General features: G+C 50.6%; 9 protein-coding genes across 9 annotated transcripts; 2 read left to right on the top strand and 7 right to left on the bottom strand.

The window, feature by feature from the left end:
• Positions 1-326: 326 nt before the first annotated feature.
• RFC5 (Replication factor C (RF-C) subunit) lies at positions 327-1,940 on the bottom strand (the record flags this gene model as incomplete). The annotated part of the gene is made up of 11 exons (XM_036778888.1): positions 327-365; positions 417-494; positions 545-619; positions 676-844; positions 909-1,045; positions 1,106-1,287; positions 1,340-1,437; positions 1,494-1,588; positions 1,643-1,753; positions 1,804-1,869; positions 1,920-1,940. 11 exons carry the CDS (start codon positions 1,938-1,940, stop codon positions 327-329), a joined length of 1,071 nt encoding a protein of 356 aa, XP_036628277.1.
• Positions 1,941-2,206: 266 nt separating this feature from the next.
• Positions 2,207-3,918, bottom strand: PHO5_2 (acid phosphatase pho5; the record flags this gene model as incomplete). The annotated part of the gene is made up of 9 exons (XM_036778887.1): positions 2,207-2,396; positions 2,458-2,571; positions 2,630-2,719; positions 2,774-2,875; positions 2,930-3,117; positions 3,167-3,328; positions 3,380-3,440; positions 3,491-3,696; positions 3,757-3,918. The coding sequence occupies 9 exons, from the start codon at positions 3,916-3,918 to the stop codon at positions 2,207-2,209; spliced, it is 1,275 nt and encodes a 424-aa protein (XP_036628276.1).
• A 417-nt stretch (positions 3,919-4,335) lies between these two features.
• Positions 4,336-6,318, bottom strand: PHO5_1 (acid phosphatase pho5; the record flags this gene model as incomplete). Its single annotated transcript, XM_036778886.1, has 9 exons — positions 4,336-4,528; positions 4,580-4,696; positions 4,748-4,843; positions 4,899-5,000; positions 5,057-5,244; positions 5,307-5,468; positions 5,549-5,609; positions 5,784-5,992; positions 6,121-6,318. The coding sequence occupies 9 exons, from the start codon at positions 6,316-6,318 to the stop codon at positions 4,336-4,338; spliced, it is 1,326 nt and encodes a 441-aa protein (XP_036628275.1).
• Positions 6,319-6,680: 362 nt separating this feature from the next.
• Positions 6,681-7,690, bottom strand: PC9H_009381 (uncharacterized protein; the record flags this gene model as incomplete). Its single annotated transcript, XM_036778885.1, has 6 exons — positions 6,681-6,740; positions 6,804-6,939; positions 6,997-7,036; positions 7,098-7,385; positions 7,443-7,532; positions 7,591-7,690. The coding sequence occupies 6 exons, from the start codon at positions 7,688-7,690 to the stop codon at positions 6,681-6,683; spliced, it is 714 nt and encodes a 237-aa protein (XP_036628274.1).
• A 536-nt stretch (positions 7,691-8,226) lies between these two features.
• Positions 8,227-8,835, bottom strand: PC9H_009380 (uncharacterized protein; the record flags this gene model as incomplete). Its single annotated transcript, XM_036778884.1, has 2 exons — positions 8,227-8,450; positions 8,583-8,835. The coding sequence occupies 2 exons, from the start codon at positions 8,833-8,835 to the stop codon at positions 8,227-8,229; spliced, it is 477 nt and encodes a 158-aa protein (XP_036628273.1).
• Positions 8,836-9,625: 790 nt separating this feature from the next.
• PC9H_009379 (uncharacterized protein) lies at positions 9,626-11,840 on the bottom strand (the record flags this gene model as incomplete). Its single annotated transcript, XM_036778883.1, has 12 exons — positions 9,626-9,673; positions 9,763-9,805; positions 9,916-9,974; positions 10,249-10,382; positions 10,487-10,577; positions 10,633-10,714; positions 10,771-10,785; positions 10,843-11,142; positions 11,198-11,316; positions 11,367-11,442; positions 11,495-11,652; positions 11,745-11,840. The coding sequence occupies 12 exons, from the start codon at positions 11,838-11,840 to the stop codon at positions 9,626-9,628; spliced, it is 1,221 nt and encodes a 406-aa protein (XP_036628272.1).
• Positions 11,841-12,690: 850 nt separating this feature from the next.
• On the top strand, positions 12,691-14,832 carry PC9H_009378 (uncharacterized protein; the record flags this gene model as incomplete). The annotated part of the gene is made up of 12 exons (XM_036778882.1): positions 12,691-12,762; positions 12,820-12,885; positions 12,945-12,976; positions 13,033-13,131; positions 13,206-13,405; positions 13,458-13,653; positions 13,706-13,906; positions 13,964-14,002; positions 14,049-14,202; positions 14,257-14,335; positions 14,393-14,496; positions 14,557-14,832. The coding sequence occupies 12 exons, from the start codon at positions 12,691-12,693 to the stop codon at positions 14,830-14,832; spliced, it is 1,518 nt and encodes a 505-aa protein (XP_036628271.1).
• A 743-nt stretch (positions 14,833-15,575) lies between these two features.
• Positions 15,576-16,367, bottom strand: PC9H_009377 (uncharacterized protein; the record flags this gene model as incomplete). The annotated part of the gene is made up of 2 exons (XM_036778881.1): positions 15,576-15,722; positions 15,780-16,367. 2 exons carry the CDS (start codon positions 16,365-16,367, stop codon positions 15,576-15,578), a joined length of 735 nt encoding a protein of 244 aa, XP_036628270.1.
• A 528-nt stretch (positions 16,368-16,895) lies between these two features.
• COQ4 (Ubiquinone biosynthesis protein) lies at positions 16,896-17,974 on the top strand (the record flags this gene model as incomplete). Its single annotated transcript, XM_036778880.1, has 3 exons — positions 16,896-17,100; positions 17,161-17,387; positions 17,522-17,974. 3 exons carry the CDS (start codon positions 16,896-16,898, stop codon positions 17,972-17,974), a joined length of 885 nt encoding a protein of 294 aa, XP_036628269.1.
• Between the last annotated feature and the right edge of the window lie 791 nt (positions 17,975-18,765).

Raw genomic sequence — 18,765 nt, 5'->3', positions numbered from 1 at the left:
CACCCGCATAATGGAACCTTGATACAACATAAGAACGAGTTCGAAATACAACTTAGTACACATGTACGCCGTCTGGCCCGCGATCTGGCTCTTGTTGTGAACCTGCCAGTGTCGACTAAGAGAATCGAAACAGCACCATAATTCACGGGGATATGAGATTTAGCCAGATCTGTAATTGAGAGCCACACGGACACTGCTCGACATCCGGGAACCTGAGGTGTGCGTTGACTAGCCGGCAGTGAATCGCAGCCCCACGCCTGTGTGTTCCCCACTTAATATCACTCTTTGATTGACACTTCTTTGATATTCAGACAGCTACGTATGTCTTAATCAAAGCCTGTCAAATCCATACCATAAAAGAATTGCTAGTGCGGGATGAGCGGAGTTCGTTTGAGGCTATGAAGGAAAGCACTGACTTTGTACAAACTCATGACTTTTACAACCCACGCCTCGAGATGGAAGATCTTCTTGCTACCGACCCGCATGCGTACCTCCTAAAGAGCTGAAATTAGTAGGTATAAGGAAAGAAGCGGACCATACATACGTAAAATGCAGCCCAGTGCATGATGTCAGCCTTGAGTGCCTCATCCACCCTCTCCACAACACGCTCAGCCACCGTCTGATAAGGCGATAATGAGTTCCCCGTCGCCGTACAAGGTATAAGGGAGATCAAACCTTCAATATCACCGTTGGCGGTATGCAGTGACTTAATAATTCATAGAACTTTGCTCGCACTTCCATGACACGGGCAGGTGTCTGTTCTTGCACTATCAGATCGGCCACCTTGTGACAGTATGTTTCCCAATCAGGTTTGGCGATGCTGAGGTTCCCCGACAAGTCAGGACTACGGAGGCATGGCCGACCGTCAGTAGCGAGGCCCTGCTTAGTCAAGATAACCAAACACATACGATTGCATTTTTAGCGCTTCGAGAACCAACAATGCCTTCCGCATGTTGCCCGCAGCATCTTCTACAATCTGGCCAGCGACATCCGGCGGCAGATCGAAACCCACTCGTCGAGCTACATAGTCGAGGACGGTACCCATCTACAACAAGTGCGGGGTTTAGACTTGTTCTGGTGATACGTGGGACGAGTGAATACTCACTGCATCCGAGTCGGGGGCCGCTACACGCATCAGCAAGCATCGACTTCTTATTGGAGCGATCAAGCGGCTTGTACTATTGGCACACAGTATTATCCGCATGTTGGACATGTATTTCTCCATTGTTCGTCTCAGCGCAGCCTGAGCATCCCGGGAAAGTGAGTCGGCTTCGTTGATGATCACGACTATCCATAATTGAGTAACAGCAATACAAACAGATAGGTAAGGCCCCCTCACCTTTGAACCGTTGTTTTGCATTCAAATCAACCTGCTGTGTCTGTGCAATCTCCTTCAACAATTCTTGGATCACGATACGATCATAATTTCCAGTTTCGCTACAGAGGGAGATGCTCCATGAAGTTGTATAGGCAATACAGCAGTGGGAACACACCTAGGTGTGATTTCTATGTGGAAATTACTCTGCACGAGGTTGACTTCGAGCTTACGCTTTGAAGGTGTAAGAAAGATTCGTTGGTCAATTTTTATCTACATAACCTCTCAGCAACATAACGCGAACACATCGGGTAGAAATAGGCCCACCTTTTCGACGCCCGGTCCGAACAACTCTTTCAGAGTACACGCTATCCTTGTCTTCTTTCCAGCTCCCGATGGCCCGTAGAATAGCATATGAGGGAAATCCCCCGACGCAGCCTACTACTCTGTCAGCTAAGATATCCTCGTGATAGTGCTCGGCGTCGTACCAATGACCTTAGTCGCGCGGACAGTCCTTGATGGTAATGAAGGTCGTCGAGGGACCTTGGGCGGTACTATGAGCATAGGATCAGTGACGACTAACATAAACACAGCAAAAAGTTACTTGGTCGACCCACAGAGACATTGTGGTGTAGTTTGTACGAAGATAATGATGAGAACACGCGACTCAATTTGTCACATGTCGCGTTATGTCACGCGATTCCAACTCGGTCACACTCAGGGGCAAGGTGGCTAGAGTCTGAGTATCCTCCTCGTTTCTCCACTTTCAAGTCGAATTTCCTACTGATTTGTCTGTCTTATCAAAACAGTCTCACGAATAGTCCCTGAAACCGCGGCTCTCAACTACTGCTACTACAATTTGACGAGTACTACATTACAAGTAAAACCAAGTTACACCACTTCGCCACATGCCCGTTTCCAGGCAGCATCGCCGTACTTAACCGATCTACTGAAACTATTGGCTTGCACGAAGTTATCAAACGAGCAGGACCCATATTCTGCATCTTTTTCCGATTTGATACACGTCTCAAGTGGGAACGGTGCCTCGTTGAGAACGAGCCGAATTTGAGGCCCACTGAACCTAGATAGTAAAGAGAATGGTAAGCCCTGGGTTGCCCCGGACGCTAAATAGATAGACATACGAGCTTGAGCAGCTGAACTTCTCGAATACCATCTGAGCAGCAAAAGGTGTTTGCTGAGAGCTCCGATATTTCCTATTGGTAATTATCTGCGAGGTAGACAGCTGCGGGATATCTCTGGAGTAGCATCGATGTTAGTGAGGCCTAGGGAAGGGGGATTGCAAAAACAGCGCACTTCGTCAATCCCATTGCAGTCAATGCCAAAGATATCGTGACATCGTGGCCAAACTCCACATACGCCGGTTGGCTGTCTTGCGCCGAGAAACTGCGAGACAGGATGAATCTGGGGGACACATACAGGTTGGCATTCACGGCCTACCGGTCAATTAGCGTGTTGATGTAGATGGATCCCATGACGGCGCCGCCGTTATTCGGCAACCGCGAGCCCCAAATCGCGTTCATAGATATGTCAGCATTGTACCTGTTGCGTTGATCCGTCAGGCTTAGCAAAGTATGTGAAGTTAAGGGCACAAACTCGAATCTCTCAATCTCCTCATCTGTGAACACGTCGCACCAAGGGGAGGAACCATGTGCAGCATAGTCGTAGCCACAGGCCTGGAAGGCCGCCAGGGTGTCATCGGTGGTAAAATTGAGCCCGGGGACTAAAGAGTTGAGGCGTTTGGTTATCGGAGGCAGATAAACGCTCCCCCATTCCGCAGAAACCTAGAGCCTAGATTAGTGATAGAACTTGCATTCGTGATGATTTGCTCACCTTGTCGGTAGTATCGAAGCTCAGATCCTTGCACACATGCCAAGGCGTGATGTGGGATACCGTTGAGCTGTCTGCGGGGATTATGGAGACCATGGCACTGGAATTGGCGGCCCAAGCATCTCCGAAATACCCTCTCCCAAAGTAATCCGTGGATTCGACAACCTTGAGTTATCATGGTTCATTGTAAATCGGGAAACCGTGGAAGATGTTTACCCTTTTGACACCAGAACACTGAAGTTTGTCGACTTTGAAGGTCGGGTATTTCGCGCGGAAACTAATAACGGCATGGTCAAACGCGTCGCAATCCACTAGGGGAACGCATACCTTTTGCCGTGTGCAAAGAGCTGTTGCCTACCCGTTTCCACCAAGTCTCCTACTCCGAGATCGGACACATACCCATTCTTCAAAAATTGGAGTTCCTCCGGGAGATCTGCGGAAGCGATATAGTCCTTCGCCCTTGCAACAGCTGCGACCATGGCCTTTATCCCATCGCTTTCATGTTCAGGGTATCGAGCACCGTGACGACCCAGCTATTCACGAGGGCATGAGTATCATCCTGGTAGACCCAGTGATTTGTACGCGTTACTCACATGCATGATTTGGTCGACTTTGCAGTCCGAAGGGAGAGAGACCTTGGTACCCCCCTTTACGGGGGCTGTATGGTACGGCGATAGGGCACCAAAATTGTTCAGCCTCGACGGGTCGCGCTGGGCCAATGTAGCGCCCAAAAGCGAGAGAAGAATGAAGGCCATTCGAGAGACCATCTTAGAATTCGGGTAGAGTCCTTACTCCAGACCGCTGCCTTACTTGGATTTATAACCTGCGCGATAGCATGTTTTTGCAGCGTTGGCGATATAGCAAGTGGTAAGGAACAAATCACAGTGTAGAAATACTAAAAACATCGTGTAAGGCAAAAGCATATGTAGATACACCGTTAAAACGTCTTACCTTCCCTGACGAATCAAACGTTTGGAATTGCAAAGTGGGACACGGAGGGTATACCCGCTGAATCAATATATAATTCGTCTAGTAAGTGGCGAATCAAAGCGTACAAAACCCCTTCATGTTTCTCTGTCGAATGACAACGGGACGATTTGAAATCAAATGTCTAGTCTGGGGCCTTGTAACCATGTTCCGCGGAAGCAAATGCAATATTATCGTGTGCGCGATTACAGCGACGAAGCACCGCAGGTAGCATTCCACGCGGCATCTCCCCATTGTCGAGATGTGCTGAAGCTGTTTTTGCTGACGAAAGCATCGAACGAACACGTTCCGTAAGACCTGTCAGACGATGTCTTTGAACAGAACGTCAGCGGGAAGGGCGAATCGTTGAGGACAAGGCGGATTTGGGGGCCGTGAAACCTGTAAGGACCATGACGTGAGCATAGTTCTGCGGGAGGCCATTTAACTCACGATGAATCGCAGCTAAATTTTTCCCAGACCATTTGAGCAGCGAATGGGACTTGTTCCGAAGTCCTGAACTTCCGCTTTGGACGGACGGGGCCCGTCGGTGAGAGTGGCGGAGAATCTCTAGGGAGGAAGAAGCATCAGCTCTGATACATAAGATCGAGAACTACCCACTTCGCGAGCCCTAGTGCAGTCAAAGCCATGTCAATGGTTGTGTCGTGCCCAAACTCTAAATAGACAGCCTTTGCATCACTCGAGGAATTAGAAAACCTAAGCCATTTTTTACTTAGCATTGTCGGGCTCCAAAATGAGAAGCAGTGCATACCGTTCAATCAGCTTGTTTACATACAGGCTACCGAGAGTTGGCCCCATATCGCCAGGGAGATTGTACCCAAAGGCGCCATTCATCAACAGATCAAGCTCATATCTACCGACACACATGGTTAGCGAGTACTCGAGATCATCATGTAGGCTTCGCCCTACTCGAAGCTGGCTATTTCTTGATCTGTGAACGCTCCGCACCAGGGGGATGTGCGGAGCGCCGCATAGTCGTACGCGCAGGCATAGAGTGCTCCGTGGGTATCCGCATCCGTGAAACGGAGTGCGGGTGTGAGTCGATTCAGCCGCTTTGTGATGGAGGGCAAGTATTTGTTCCCCCAGGAAGTGACAGCCTTAACATAGTCGTGAGCGTTTGTGCAAAAGAAGCATATTTAGGGAGCAGGGGATGACTTACATCACCGCCAAAGGCATACTGCCACTTAGGACAGGTATCCATCGGCGTTATCCACGAGACGGTTACATTGTCCTCAGGTATTGTAGAGAATGCATTCCCAGAAATCTCAGACCAACTGCGACCAAAGTACCCTTGCCCAAACCACTGCGCCGATTCGATGACCTATGCGCCGAAAAGGGCGGGTTCCACGGATGATCTCGTAAGTAAGGGCTTGAATATTGACCGGGCTTGGAAGAACAGACCCTATCTTGATCGCCAGCCAAAATAGCATCGGCGGTGAGATGCTGGTACCTGAGCCTGAAACTAGCGAACAAGCGTGATCAGTCCACCCGACCAAAAATTCGGATACGAATTTGAGACGATGGCAACAATACAGCCGCCCGGTTACATGACAAAACGGCGCGAAAAACGAAGCGAGGGCGGGATCATTACAGTATATTGTATAGGGAAAAGGGCGAGTGTTGGGAAGATACGTACTTTACGCCGTGATCAAACAGTTCCTGCCTTCCTACAGCCGTCAGATCATCATGACCTAAGGTAGACGTATACCCGTTCTCCAAAAACCGAAGTTCTTTCGGTAGTCGAGAGCGAGATATCGCTTGCGCGTTGGACGAGAGTTTCGCCGTCATATTCGTTATGAAGATTAACTCTGAAGCGAGGGGATATCGACTACCATGCCGGCCAGTCTACGACACGAAATCAGTGAATTGCAAATCGTACAATGCCCCTTAGTGGAGGTGAACGCGGTGGAGTCGAACAATAATGGATAGTCTCATCCCCCGATGGGGGGGTCCGCCAAAAGCTGCGAACGTACCAACATAACCTGATCGACTCTACAGTCAGCCGGTAGGACTTCTTTCACACCGGACGGTATAGGCGCCTTGTGATAGGGCGACAAATTCCCTAGTCGGTTCCACTTCTCCGAGACCTGCGCATCACTCAAACTTGGTTGACTGGCGGCCGCACCAAGCACCGCAAGGAAAACCAGAGAGAGCGGAGAATACGCGGGCATTGTTCAGAAGTCTTTAGCGGGGGGGGAGCGATGATTCATGCAGTCGCCCGCGAAAAAAACTGTCAGTATATTTATACGCCCATCCCCTAGGGCATAAACTAGAAATTAAGCAAGAACCATTCGGCGAAGCTCTATCAACGACGCACCATGTTGAGTTTTCTATGAGGTCCATGTGGTGCACATACCCACCGGCCAGCGCCCCCATGGACTCCATTTTGCCGACATGCCGCAATCAGAATGTTGGTCTAAACATGCGTTTCACTCCGCCGCGAGGCATTCAAGATAGTGTGCGCGCGGAGACGCGCGGCGCCGTAAGCAAAGGATTATTGAATCTAGTGAGGAACAATATAAGAAGTACCGCCCTATGCAGCAGGAAGCGATCCTGCGTATTCTTCGTCAATTGCCTCCAGAAATCCCACCAGCTACACGAGTCAACAATCAGAATGTCACGATTACTTGTCCCATTTGGAAGGTCATCGACTCACCATTTGGTGTCGCTTCCTCCCCATCCGCTTCCCTGGCTCGGTTTTGAGTTGCTCAGAAATGTGGAGAAGTTTGTCGTGGAAGTGCTGTATAGCGGATGTATCATTGGCGGGGTCCTCTGCTGGTGCGTGCAGAACACTGTATAGAATCGCAAACATCAATATTTGTCCAATCATGGTCGAATGTGCTCCGTACTGGTTGGTGACCGCGTTGTATGCAGCACAACGCAATATTCCTATCAAAATCCTCCACTCAATGATTCGCTCTCCAATTCTTTGAGTTCAGCAGGGACTCACCAAATGCCCCGATGGCGTCCAGCCTATCCGCATCCTGGACACAATGGAGTTCCACGCATTCCCTGTGCCAATCCGTCACCAATCCTTTTTCGCGCAGTGCTTGTTCTGTCTTCCAAGATATGTTATCAATGATCCTTGTAATCAATCGAGCTCGGCCGTCGGCGATTAGGTCTAGCTCATCCTGGACTGCGAGCGTGGATTGAAAGAAGGGTAGAAAGTACGCATATGGATCTGAAGCTTGCTCAGGGCTAACGTATTTCTTGTCGAGCACATCGTGAAGCAGAGCGGCTGCGCGTCCATTTTATAAGCATATTGCGCAGTCAGTTGTGAAATGCATGCGGATACCGAGTTCAACGACCAGTAGATCGGGCTTGGTGGGAGATGAGGATGTCACCGAGTTGGCCAGAGCGAGTGCAGTCTTCCGAACACGTCGCACTGTGCTCAAGCGGTGGTGAGACACGTCGAGTACGACACTGCTGAAGCCCATGCCCACCGTGGAACGCGTCGTGTGAGGCATCGTAACGCGACATTGTCTCCACCATCAGTTTTTCTGCTTCATCGATGATCTTCTGCTCAATGCTTGAGGGGTACATAATGGTCAGGAAGAAAGTATAACATTGATGAGTGACTCATTTCTTCATCTCCGTGGGGCCTGGGGACTGCCACGCGTGTAACATACGCTCACTAACGACTGAGCGTGGAAGCGAACGTATTTCTGCAGAAAAAGTACAAAATGTGTTGGGGTTAAGTGATCAATAATATCTATGTGACTAGCTTAGATGATGGGGGGTTTAAGAGGGATTATACAAACATAGCAAATGATGCGACAGTGGACCGAAAACAAAAGGTGATGAGGATTGCGTCTATCCCGTCGAAGACCGAAATGTGGCGTTGGCTTGACAAATCAAGCGCAGCGTAGTGGGCTGGGAAGAGGTTGCAGTTAACGGGTAGAAAGTAAGGTAATGAGGACGCAATCCGAAACGACCCCGACAATCTATGCAATGCTCGTGTGTGAAGGTTCAAGTGGGGTAATCGTGTGTCCTAGAAGGGAGAGGGTGACGGATCCGCCAAGTCAGGGCGTACGGCCGATACAATTGATAGTCGGGCGACTTGGACGCTAGCTGATGCCCTAACGACGTGGAGCCAAGGTAGACATCTTCAAGCCTTCCGATAGCTCCTGCTTCCACTCTAGGCGCTTGATAGCCTCAGCGTAATCCACCCACTCCCTTCTCCGCTCCTTCGCTTCAGGCCAATCAGAGTCAAGCCCTGACACATCGAGTTCGTAAAAGTGATATGTCGCCGACGGTGAGTACGTCGTTTTCACGAATCGCGTTATTTGACCGCGAACACCGGCTGTGTTGACAATCGGGGTGGAAGTAGGAGCGGCACGAGGCATGCGTGCAATGGCGTTGCGCAAAAATAAAGGGGCAAAGAGGACGAGACGTCAGGAAGTGGGGAGACGGATAGAGGGACAAAGGGTGAGACCTTCTTCCAAGGCTTCCCGTAACGCAGCAGCCTGCAATTCACCATCAGACGGCTCCCATCCGCCCTTCGGCACTGAAACAGACGTCATGAGCGAGAACTCTGAAGGGGGCTTGGAAAAAGCTTCCATATAGCACTCACATAGCCAAATATCTGGTCGTTTGCGGCTTGTCACTACAAGGACCTTTCCAGCTGACCTTGCGATAGGTATGGCGCAGCACACGATCCGCGGAGTCGAGCGGCCTTTAGTACTCATTGCGATGTTATGCCCGGTTGGGGTGGTGGTATACGACAAGGGTAACAATGTGGGGCGAAGGAGCAAGTGTTCCGAATGCAAAAGCGCCTTCAGTGAAATGAGATGACGACTGGCAGATTTGCCGCGGTTGCCGTCCGGACGACCTGGTGAATCCAGTGAGGGACGTTTTTGATTGGGTGTCGGCGCTATTCAAAAGTCACGCTTGGGCGTCGCGACGCGGAAAGCTTGACTCTATGAGCTGGACAGTGTCGTGAAGTGGATTTGCGGCGAAGGGATGGTTCAAACGTGAAAAATCAGCCGGGTTATAAAAGCACTGAGGTCTAGAATGATCGGACCTGGATTGGGGCGTCGCTCTTGATAAAGGTGTTTGGCGCCGTTAGCGACGACCTGTAGAGTGCCGAGGGCAGCGTCGAGGGCGACGTGGAGAGGAACAAATTGGAGAGACATGGAATAAACCAGCTTGCGAAATTATATATTTCCGGCAATTTGTCACGGCTTCGTCACTTTCACGCACGTTCCTCGGCTTTTTGCTGCCGAATCTGAATCAATTATGTCCCTGACTCGACGACATTTGATCTAGATGCAGTACTTGCAGTCGCGGCCTGACAGCTTCAAGGATGATGGATCATAGCAGACCCGCAGCGTTCTATTCTCCACTGGAAGTTTCGAGCAGTAGGTCTAGGGAAGAAAGGAAGAGTGTATCTATGTATAACGCTCCTACTACTCATTCCATCTATATTGCCAGAAACACGTCAGCCAATCCAGGCAAGGACAGAGAACAGGGTAGGACTCACGCTACCAAGAACATGCACACGACACCAAATGCCATCGCTGCGAACTATCAAGCCAAAATAGAGTCAGTTCCCAGCCCAGAAATGAAGATCCAGATCGGTGGCCTGCGTATAAATACGCCCCCCAGTTACTCACCTCTCGTATGGCCTGCTTTCCGCTTTTGCTATCTTCCAGCAACCTAGCAAGGTCAGACGACATGAATAGATACGTTACACGGAGTAGGCATGAGGGGTGAGATTGACGGTAAGTTCTTAGCTTACTTGGGATAAAGATGGAATGACCACGTACGTTGGCAAGACAGCAACTGCACCTATGTACAAGAACCCCCCTGCCACGAAAGGGATAACCTGGGAGAGTAGAGCAATTAGTCAAGATCCGTGGCATATCAACCGTGCACCGGCGGCAAAGCCAAGGGGCACGTTGAGCGATAGTGCCTTTAAAGCGCATAAAACTCAATGTACATGAAACATCCCGTCAGTAAACGAGGAGTTCGTTTTGCGAGTCAACCTTCAGGGCACATGCCGTGGTAGAGCATTCAGTGTACCTTGAAGCTCACATGGGGTCTATGTCCTCGCGATTGCCTCCGGTGGATCAACATTGAGATAACAAGAGACAGCTCACCAAGTCCCCAATATGGGTTGTTGTCCCTAGGATGCCAGCTGCATCCTGTCGCACGCCAGCGGCAAGGTCGATAGCGATCTTTGCTGCATCCGAGGAAGTCGCATTATGAATAGCGATACCCATAAAGGTGCTGGCTTTGATACGTTAGAATGGTCTATAACAGCCAAAAGGCTCCAGTTTCTCACCCGACCTGTAGATCAGGGAATTAGCGCGGAATATCATGATCAGTCAAAGTAACACACGAAAGCCCCAACAGCGGTGAGAAATTGAGATTGCATGGCCTGCTTTTTGGTGAAGCCGCTGCGAACGAGTATCGAATAGTCCGCAATCTACGCAGGGGGGCGCTCAGTTGATTGCACACGAGATGGGGAAAATCGGACCGACTTCGTGGGGGATCTCGTGTGCGAAACATGCGAGTGTAGTTGTTGCACCTATCAGAGGTGAAGAGTAGAAAGAAGCAGCCATCCTAGATCGCCGGTACGTAAGCGACATGTAGAAACAATACAAAAACGAATGCCGTACGCGAGGCCGTCAGTGCTACACCAACGATATGTCAGTAGGGATACTATGCGGCTAGTCAAGGGTTCACCGCACATATTGTGAACGAAGTCTCCAAATAAATTAAGGTATGCGGATAATTTAGAAGGCCCTGAGTTTGTCGTCGGGGACACGTCAATCTTCTCGAGGGAATCTTCCTTTTCGTTTTTTGCCCGCGAACGAAGCCCATTCTGTTTTTCCGAAGTTGAAACGCCTGACGCGTGTCCATTAGCATCCGAGTCTGAAAGAGAGTGTGAATGAGAGTGAGAGTGTCCTCCGGATGCATCTTCGCCAGCTAGTACCCGGAGTGTCTTCTCCATGAAGAAGAATGAGGCGAAGCCAATGAATATACCCAAGCTACCAGAAGAATGGTGCATGAGGAAACGTGCTTGAATGAGGAAGAATTACGAACCCAACGAGGATATTTCTCTTCTCTTCAACCATCACAAAGTGAACACCATCATCCTGGTGTTCCCCAACGAATGAATGCGGCACTAGATGCAGAAACACGTCTGACAGCAACCCTCCCGTCTAGTAGAATTCAGCACAATGTAACGTAAGGAACATATCTAGACGCTCACGGCAAAAGCTGTCATAGTATTTAGCGTTTCTGGATTGATTTGCGCAGGAATGAAGGCGAGAATCAAATTGGGGACGCTACATGCGCGTTAAACACGCCCATAAGGTCTAGAATTGCCACAAGACTTACGAGCTGATATAGAACGTCCCCAGTATCGCATTCCAGCCAGGTCCAAAAGGGAAGAGCCACGCAAATATCTGCCGCAGAATGGGCGACTCCCCATCCTCTATCTGTGCCTTCAGTGCACTAAGCTTCTGTATTGGTTCACATGATTGTATATCACTTTCCTAGATAAGCAAAGAGCGTCGCCATGTCGTCAGCAACCCCGCGTGGACACAGCAGACGGGCAGCCAAGAAGAACGGAAGAACTGAATCTCACCGAGACTCTCAAGGGATTCTTGTTTGATAGTCCCAGGACTTCGCCGGCTAACAAAACCGCGAGAAACAGCCACAGCAATTTAAGTCGGGGCGACATGGCACAAAGGGGAGGACGGTTATGCCGACGAAGACTGGAGGTGCGGGCTACTGCGAGTGCGTGGTGGTTGGAATTGGGCAGCCTTGATCGTTGTCACTCTAGCGCGTTCCAGACGACGCGCTACACTCGGTCTTTGCCGACGCGCTGGCATTCTGGGCGCCAATTCTGCCTCAGTTCAACGACAATGGGCACGTCGCACAATGTGCCCCCGGTTGGCTGCCGCCCAGCGTTGAAATCCCCCTTGCAGCTCGTGAGGATCAACCAACTTCCTAGATGCAAGCCCAAAACTTCGATGAACCTTGCAACTCGTGTCGCTTTCATTTCAATGCACATCGTAGATTTGTGGCGAGTCTGTCTCCTAACGCGTCGATGAGGTTCGAAGTCCCCTAGGACACGTCGATAAGGACGCTCAAGGTTGTGCCTATCGTAGAACGCGTCGTGCGAAGATACTTGCCCACACCTATGCTTAATAGCATTCCCCAGGGGGGATGCGGAGAAGAAGAAGGGGATCCCCACCAGAAGGCAACGCCCCAGCGCAAGAACCCCACTGTACACTGCCTCGCTGCGTTGTGCGCTCCGATTCGTATTCAGAACCTTCCGCGCCACCGCCCTTCTCGAAGGCCACGAAGAGTCGGACACTGTCGAACCGAGGCTTTTCCTTTGTTGGTATCTTCTTGCAGTTGTTTCCTATGCGCTGTCCGAATGTTGCGATATCGGGTTCCCATCGTCGAAGCTAATCAACGTACAGTCGGCACATCGCAGCTAGTTAAACTCGACGATGACACCGGCTTCTTTTTTGTGTGGCAAAATCAAGTCAGAAATTTTCGTCTACTGTTGTTCACTTGCCGCCATGTATTCCGAGTCGTTCACATTCAAGGACATGGTTGTTGTCGGCGCATTATGCGGCGTGACAACGTTGAACGTGAGTCGCGCCGGTTTCGGATTTCCGTCGGTGCCGTGAGCCACCGTCCTTCTGCAGGTCTTTCTATCGGGAGCTCTGACGGTTGCGTTGCCAACGATTGGAAAGGACCTTGGCTTCAAACAGGTATGTACATGCTCATTTATTGGTACCAGAGGCATGTTTCCTGACATTGTGACGTCCAGGCTGACCTCCAGTGGCCTTTGAATGTCTTCGCGTTGGTGTTTCCGTCCTCCTCGTCGAATATTATATGCTAAATGTCTATGCTTATAGTTTGTCTTATGGATGTCTCCTGCTTTTCTTTGGTAGAGTTGGAGACATCGTGGGCGCGCGTACACTCTTCTTGGTTGGTTCCGCATGGTTCTCGGCCTGGTGAGCAAAGCAAGAGTTGTCAACCTGCATGTACCTTCAGTCAAGTCAACTGAAACCAAATCGTCTTCTTGTAGGAGCATAGCAACTGCGTTTGCTCCAAGCGCTGCGACGTTCATCCTTTTTGTGGCCTTAAAAGGAATGGGCGCTGCCGCCAACACACCTGCCGGAATCGGTTTACTATCAACTTACTTCCCTCCCGGTCCGAAACGGAGTAAAGCATTTGGAGCGGTAGGCGCCGGTCAACCATTGGGTTTCATCGGCGGATTGGTCGTGGGTATGTATCCCGATTCTGTCATATGCATCTTTCTGTATGCAACATCTTCTAGGTGGAGTATTGACCGACAGTCACGCTACTTGGCGTGCTATCTTCTATATACAAGCTGGTCTTGGAGTCCTCTTTGTCGTACTCGGATGGCTGGTACTCCCCCATGCACTGGAATCGCAGCGGTACAAAAAAGGACTCGACTGGGGAGGTGCAGTTATCAGTACCGTCGCGGTTGGTCTGATGACATACAGTCTTGCGTTCGTCGCTCTTACGGTCCTCGATTGCATTAATCTGACTTTTAAACCGCAGAGATTCAGGTGCGGCCACCCGAGGATGGGCTACTCCGCATATTCCTGCTCTTCTGGCGACATCTGTAGTACTGTTGGGCGTTCTGTTGTATTACGAGAAATGGCGTGAACAACGCGATATGTCGGTCCTAATTCCTCTCAGCATATGGCGACAGCCAAATGCGAAGATGGGAAGTATGGTCGCGGTCGCCTTCCTTGCGTGGTATGTATTTGGCAACTGTAGATACCCTGATTCACTCGCTCAGGCTTTTACCTTTAGGTGGAGTTTCAACACGTTGGCCTACTTCGCAACTCTATAGTGAGCAGTATGCTCCCCTCGCATACAACTTGTTAACCCGTCTTAGCTATCAACAGGTCAAATTCGTGGACCCCGCACATACATCCCTACGGTTCATACCTATGGTCACATCGGGATTCATTGTTAATATTGTCACTGGATTTCTGGTCTCTCGTCTGCCTGGTCAAGGCTTGATCTTGGCCGGACTTGCTGCGACGATGGTGTGTATTGCGCCTTGGCTCCTGTCGTTCTTCCATCCAAACAATTCGCCCTAGGTCGCAACCATTATATTCAGCACAATCGATGTGAACGCGTCGTATTGGGCTAGCGCGTTCCTGGTGATGATTTTTGTTGGTAAAGTGGCATCGCATCTTTCATACTTCCGCCATCGCTCACAATCTCCTATAACAGTGGGCGTAGACGCAGTATACCCCGTCGGAAACCTACACCTCGTCCGCAGTTTCGATGAAGCCTCCCAATCGCTCGCAGGCGGTATCTTCGCCGTTGCAACCAGAGTTCGTGTTCCCATTTCTCCTCCATCCCCCCGCCGTCAAGGTTCACGTTCATATAAATAGCTTGGTACTTCCATTGGTCTAGCCCTCACCAGCACCATCGCAACCGCAGCTAGCGACAGATACAACGCAGCCCGTCCAGACCTTCCTGCGGGCTCTCCTGAAGTCCTGATGGTCGGCTTTAGGGCGGCTGGGTGGACTTGCTTCGCTGCGGCAGGGGTCGCGTTCTGCATCGCGGCGTTTGGACTCAGAAACATCGGTGTTGTTGGGAAGACCACGCTGCAGGAAGATGAAGACGTGCTTGTGCCCACACCCACACCTGAAGGCGGAAAGCCATAGAGGGACGGACCCCTTCGTTGCAATAGCTACCATGCATCCAGACGATATGACGTCCTAAGTATGCAGATACGGTCATTTCTTTCTTTCGGGCTTGGATTCAAGACAAGGACGGTTACGGGATGTGGGGCACAGAAACGGTATATATAGACCTACGTATATACATGGTTGTTATAATAAGGCTACCACGATGAATTTAGACACTTGGTTGACCTCACGTCGGTGAGTTGCATGCGAAGGGGTATGTCTAAAGATAGGGGTATAGGAGAATGGACTCCTCCACGACGCTGAGCGCCCTGAGGGTGGATGAGAGAATGGATCGCGGGCTAAAAAATTAAAGCAAAAGAATAGTATGTTTTGTAGCTAAAAGTGTTGATGGAATATCGAGATACATGATTAATGCAGTATGTTTAACGCTGAACAACAGTATACAACAGGTGACGGGAATTAATGATAGTAGCAGACCATGAGATGAACAACATGAACTAGGTTGGGAAGGGGAAGGAACGGGGAAACATGAAAAGTATGTAGATCAGAGAGCATATTAGAATGATCGGCGACGAGCAAATACGCTAAACATAGACTTAGAGGGAGACGGGGCGTTAGACGACAGCAGAGCCGGGCATGTGTGTGCTGACAACTCCCACCGATGACCATATGCTCGGCTGCAGTTTGAGCACTTGAATCTCCTGTTATTTCGATCTGTAAGCACGGAAAGAGATCGGTGATGAGAAGAAGAGGTATAGTTACAGGTCATGGAGATTGTGGATATGCATATGAGCAATGAGAGCCTTGACGTCTTGGACCACGTTGCGGCAATCCGCTCGGGGACAGGCGATAGCACTGTCCTCATTCAAGCCGCTCTGTTTCAAAAGACTGTAGGCTTCATTTCGCTTGAAATTGGAAGTCAGCGTCAGCCAGACGTTGCGCTAAGCATGTAAGACACTGACAGCTTCACTGAGGCCGGCCGTGTCTACAATCCTGATCCGAGCAAAACAGTCCTCGTCGGGGGACAATGCGATTCCAGAGTCAACGGAGGAGATAGACATGCTGTCGAAGGAGTCACCGAAGAGGTCGATGTCGTTGCCAACTTGCTGCTCAGTCTTGACTGCGTAGTCTTGAATATCCTCCGGGCTCATGCCTGCACGGTAGCAATTGACGATGTGCTCGGCGGGAGTGCAAGTCCTGTATGCACCATCCTTCGGCGGCAATGGAGGAGCCTCGTCCAGCAGGCTCTGGTCATCGTCGGATACAGTCCCCGAGGTTGCAGAATCCAGCTCGGGAACGTCGCTATCGTCTTCGCCACGAGGTACAAGACGCGGGGTAGGGGGTGTTACTAGTATAACATTCGGTGCCCTACCCGCCTCCCGAGTATCTGCCATTAACATATTTTGCAATTCAGCGACCGCCCCGACGCCTAATAACATGCCATAACGCTTCGTCCTATCCCTGGAGACCGATTGTCGACGAGTCGATGGGCTTACTTTCCCGACGGCGGAATCGTTGCGGGCAGGAGACGGTGCGAAGCGAGTATGCATAGGCCTTAGAGTAATGGGAGACAAGAAGATGGAAATGTGGTGATACTGTCCCAAGGACCACCTCATATATACCGCGTTGGCGTGGCTGACGCTTGCATGCGTTTGCCTGCCACCGTTGGCCTAAGAAGGCAATTGGCCACAAATTCGCGATTTGACCGACCACAGCAAATTGTAGACCACAGTCGCCACCTGATGGCCACAGGAAGCCCAAAGTGTTCCACTCGAGTATCGACATCGTTGTCCTCTGGCTAGTGGCAGCAAGGACGAGGCAACCGAGTATATTGATGAAGCCAGATCTAGGGGCGCCCAAGGGAAGAACCTATCAAAACACAGTGTCAGCCTCCAGTGTCGGCCTCGAGTCCGCGCCAGCCAGCCACAATATAAGGTAATTGGAATTGGAAGAGTCACTTGTATGCCCGACGTGCTTGACCATATTTGGCAGAAAGCGCTCATGCGGCGCGGGAAAAGTCAGGCAGCCAGGCCCAAAGCGTTGGCGCTCGTTTCTCTTTCATCGAGACTATCATCATTATGCGCCTCAATCCTAGCGTTCGAATGCGTCCCAATGTATGCTCTCGAAAAGCTATGGTGAATATGTTCAACAGAGGGTGTATCCTTAATCGACACCAAAGTACCAAACCTGCTTATGAGGGTCACATCCCTCTAAATTGGTTCGAAAACGCGATTCTTGCCGCTGGGTCTGCGTTTATGTCGCTAGCAAATCCGCGACGAGGTGGTGCGCCCTGATTCTCTTTTCTCCTCTATGGTATCGCGACGTGACCTATGAATTGACCAGACATGGTTGCGGCTTTGGCGGAGACGACTGCCGGCCCAAGCTTGCCGCGCCTTCGAGATTTGATGTTGGAGAGCGAGGAAGGGAGGAAAATACTAAAGGAGCGACCGAGAGTAAATACTTCCACAGTCGACATGGACCAACTCGCAAAATATCCTGAGGGCACATTTGGGCGTGCATATGTAACGTGGCTTGAGCGTTGTGGGGTTACACCGGATACCCGGGAGCCTGTTAGTGTCGTGCTTTCCCTGATAATCGTTATACGGACTGACCTCGTCGATCATCTACTGCCATACGCGCTGCGACGGTCCTGTTCACGACCATATGCGTTATCAACTTATCCCATATCACCAATATACGCCAGGTTCACTACATCTCCGACCCCGAGCTCGCATATGTTATGCAGCGATATCGCGAGTGTCATGACTTTTACCACTGTATCACCAACCTCCCCGTCAATGTTTCCTCCGAACTCGCAGTCAAGTATTTCGAATTTGCCAACTTGGGCCTCCCCATGACGGCCATTGCCGCATTATTCGGACCTCTTCGTCTGCGTGCGGATCAGAGGACAAGACTGTTCGCAGAGTTTGTCCCATGGGCGCTTAAGTGCGGTGGGAGTGCGAAGAGCTTGATCACTGTTTACTGGGAAAAGAGGTGGGACCAAGATGTGGGGGAGTTGAAGAAGGAGCTAGGAATCTGGGACCCACCCGAAGTTAAGTGGGGGAAACCTTTGAAAGAGGCTCAGGATGCAATTTTAGCACGTCAGAAGGCTCAAGCAAATGGTAAGTCCTCTGGATGTCATCCTGGTTATCATTAGCATCAGTGGCTCATCGAATCGTCAAGCGTCCGCAGCCTGATGTCTCACTAATTGCGGTGTTGTCAACCCAACAAGGTCAATATCAATATCCAATATACTACTGTTAACTGCGCAATCGGACAACACGCCGCGGTCTGGCCTACACAATCAATGCAACCCAGCGTCATCCCTTATTTTGTAGAGTTTGTAGAGTGAGAGGAGCTGTCTTCATTCCTGGCCCGTTCGACCGATAAGCGAGGCTGCGGCGCGTAAGATCAAAACTGCCTTCCCGACATCAGTGCCCTCCGCAGCAAGTTTTGCCAGCTCAATAACGGTACTTATTCTGCCTTGTGCTTAGGGTGACGCCCCGCTGCACCTTGCGCCCTTTCATGTCTCAAGTTCTTGATCGTCTTGTATGTTCTCGATAACGACAGCGAAAACTGGAGGCGTTGTTGACAAGCGATGCAGGTTTCACAGTTTCAGCCCCACCTTTCGACCTTCTCTCAGCTTGACGCCTGAAGCCAGCCCACATCGTCGCTTCCACGACCCCGCAGCGACGCAGCAATCTATCTACGTATAGCTGATGGCAGACTTCTCAGAGAGTGTCTGCTAAATCTATGTCGTGGCCCCGCCCAGGTGGTCGAGTGTGTCCCGCAGGACGAGCATGAGATGGCTCAGGGCAGATTGGAGGGTTAAGGACAGGAATGCCTAGCTGGTGGTATGTCGGTTACCTATTATTTTCTCATACCTAACGTAACATAACTTTCTTGTAGCCTCATGGCCGATGAACCCGACTAAGGCAAATCGTTCTT

This window comes from Pleurotus ostreatus (genome assembly GCF_014466165.1).
Source record: "Pleurotus ostreatus strain PC9 chromosome Unknown scaffold_7, whole genome shotgun sequence".
Taxonomy (NCBI): Eukaryota; Fungi; Basidiomycota; class Agaricomycetes; order Agaricales; family Pleurotaceae; genus Pleurotus; species Pleurotus ostreatus.
The sequence above is the reverse complement of the archived record's forward strand: the minus strand, read 5'-3'. Positions and strand labels throughout refer to the sequence as shown.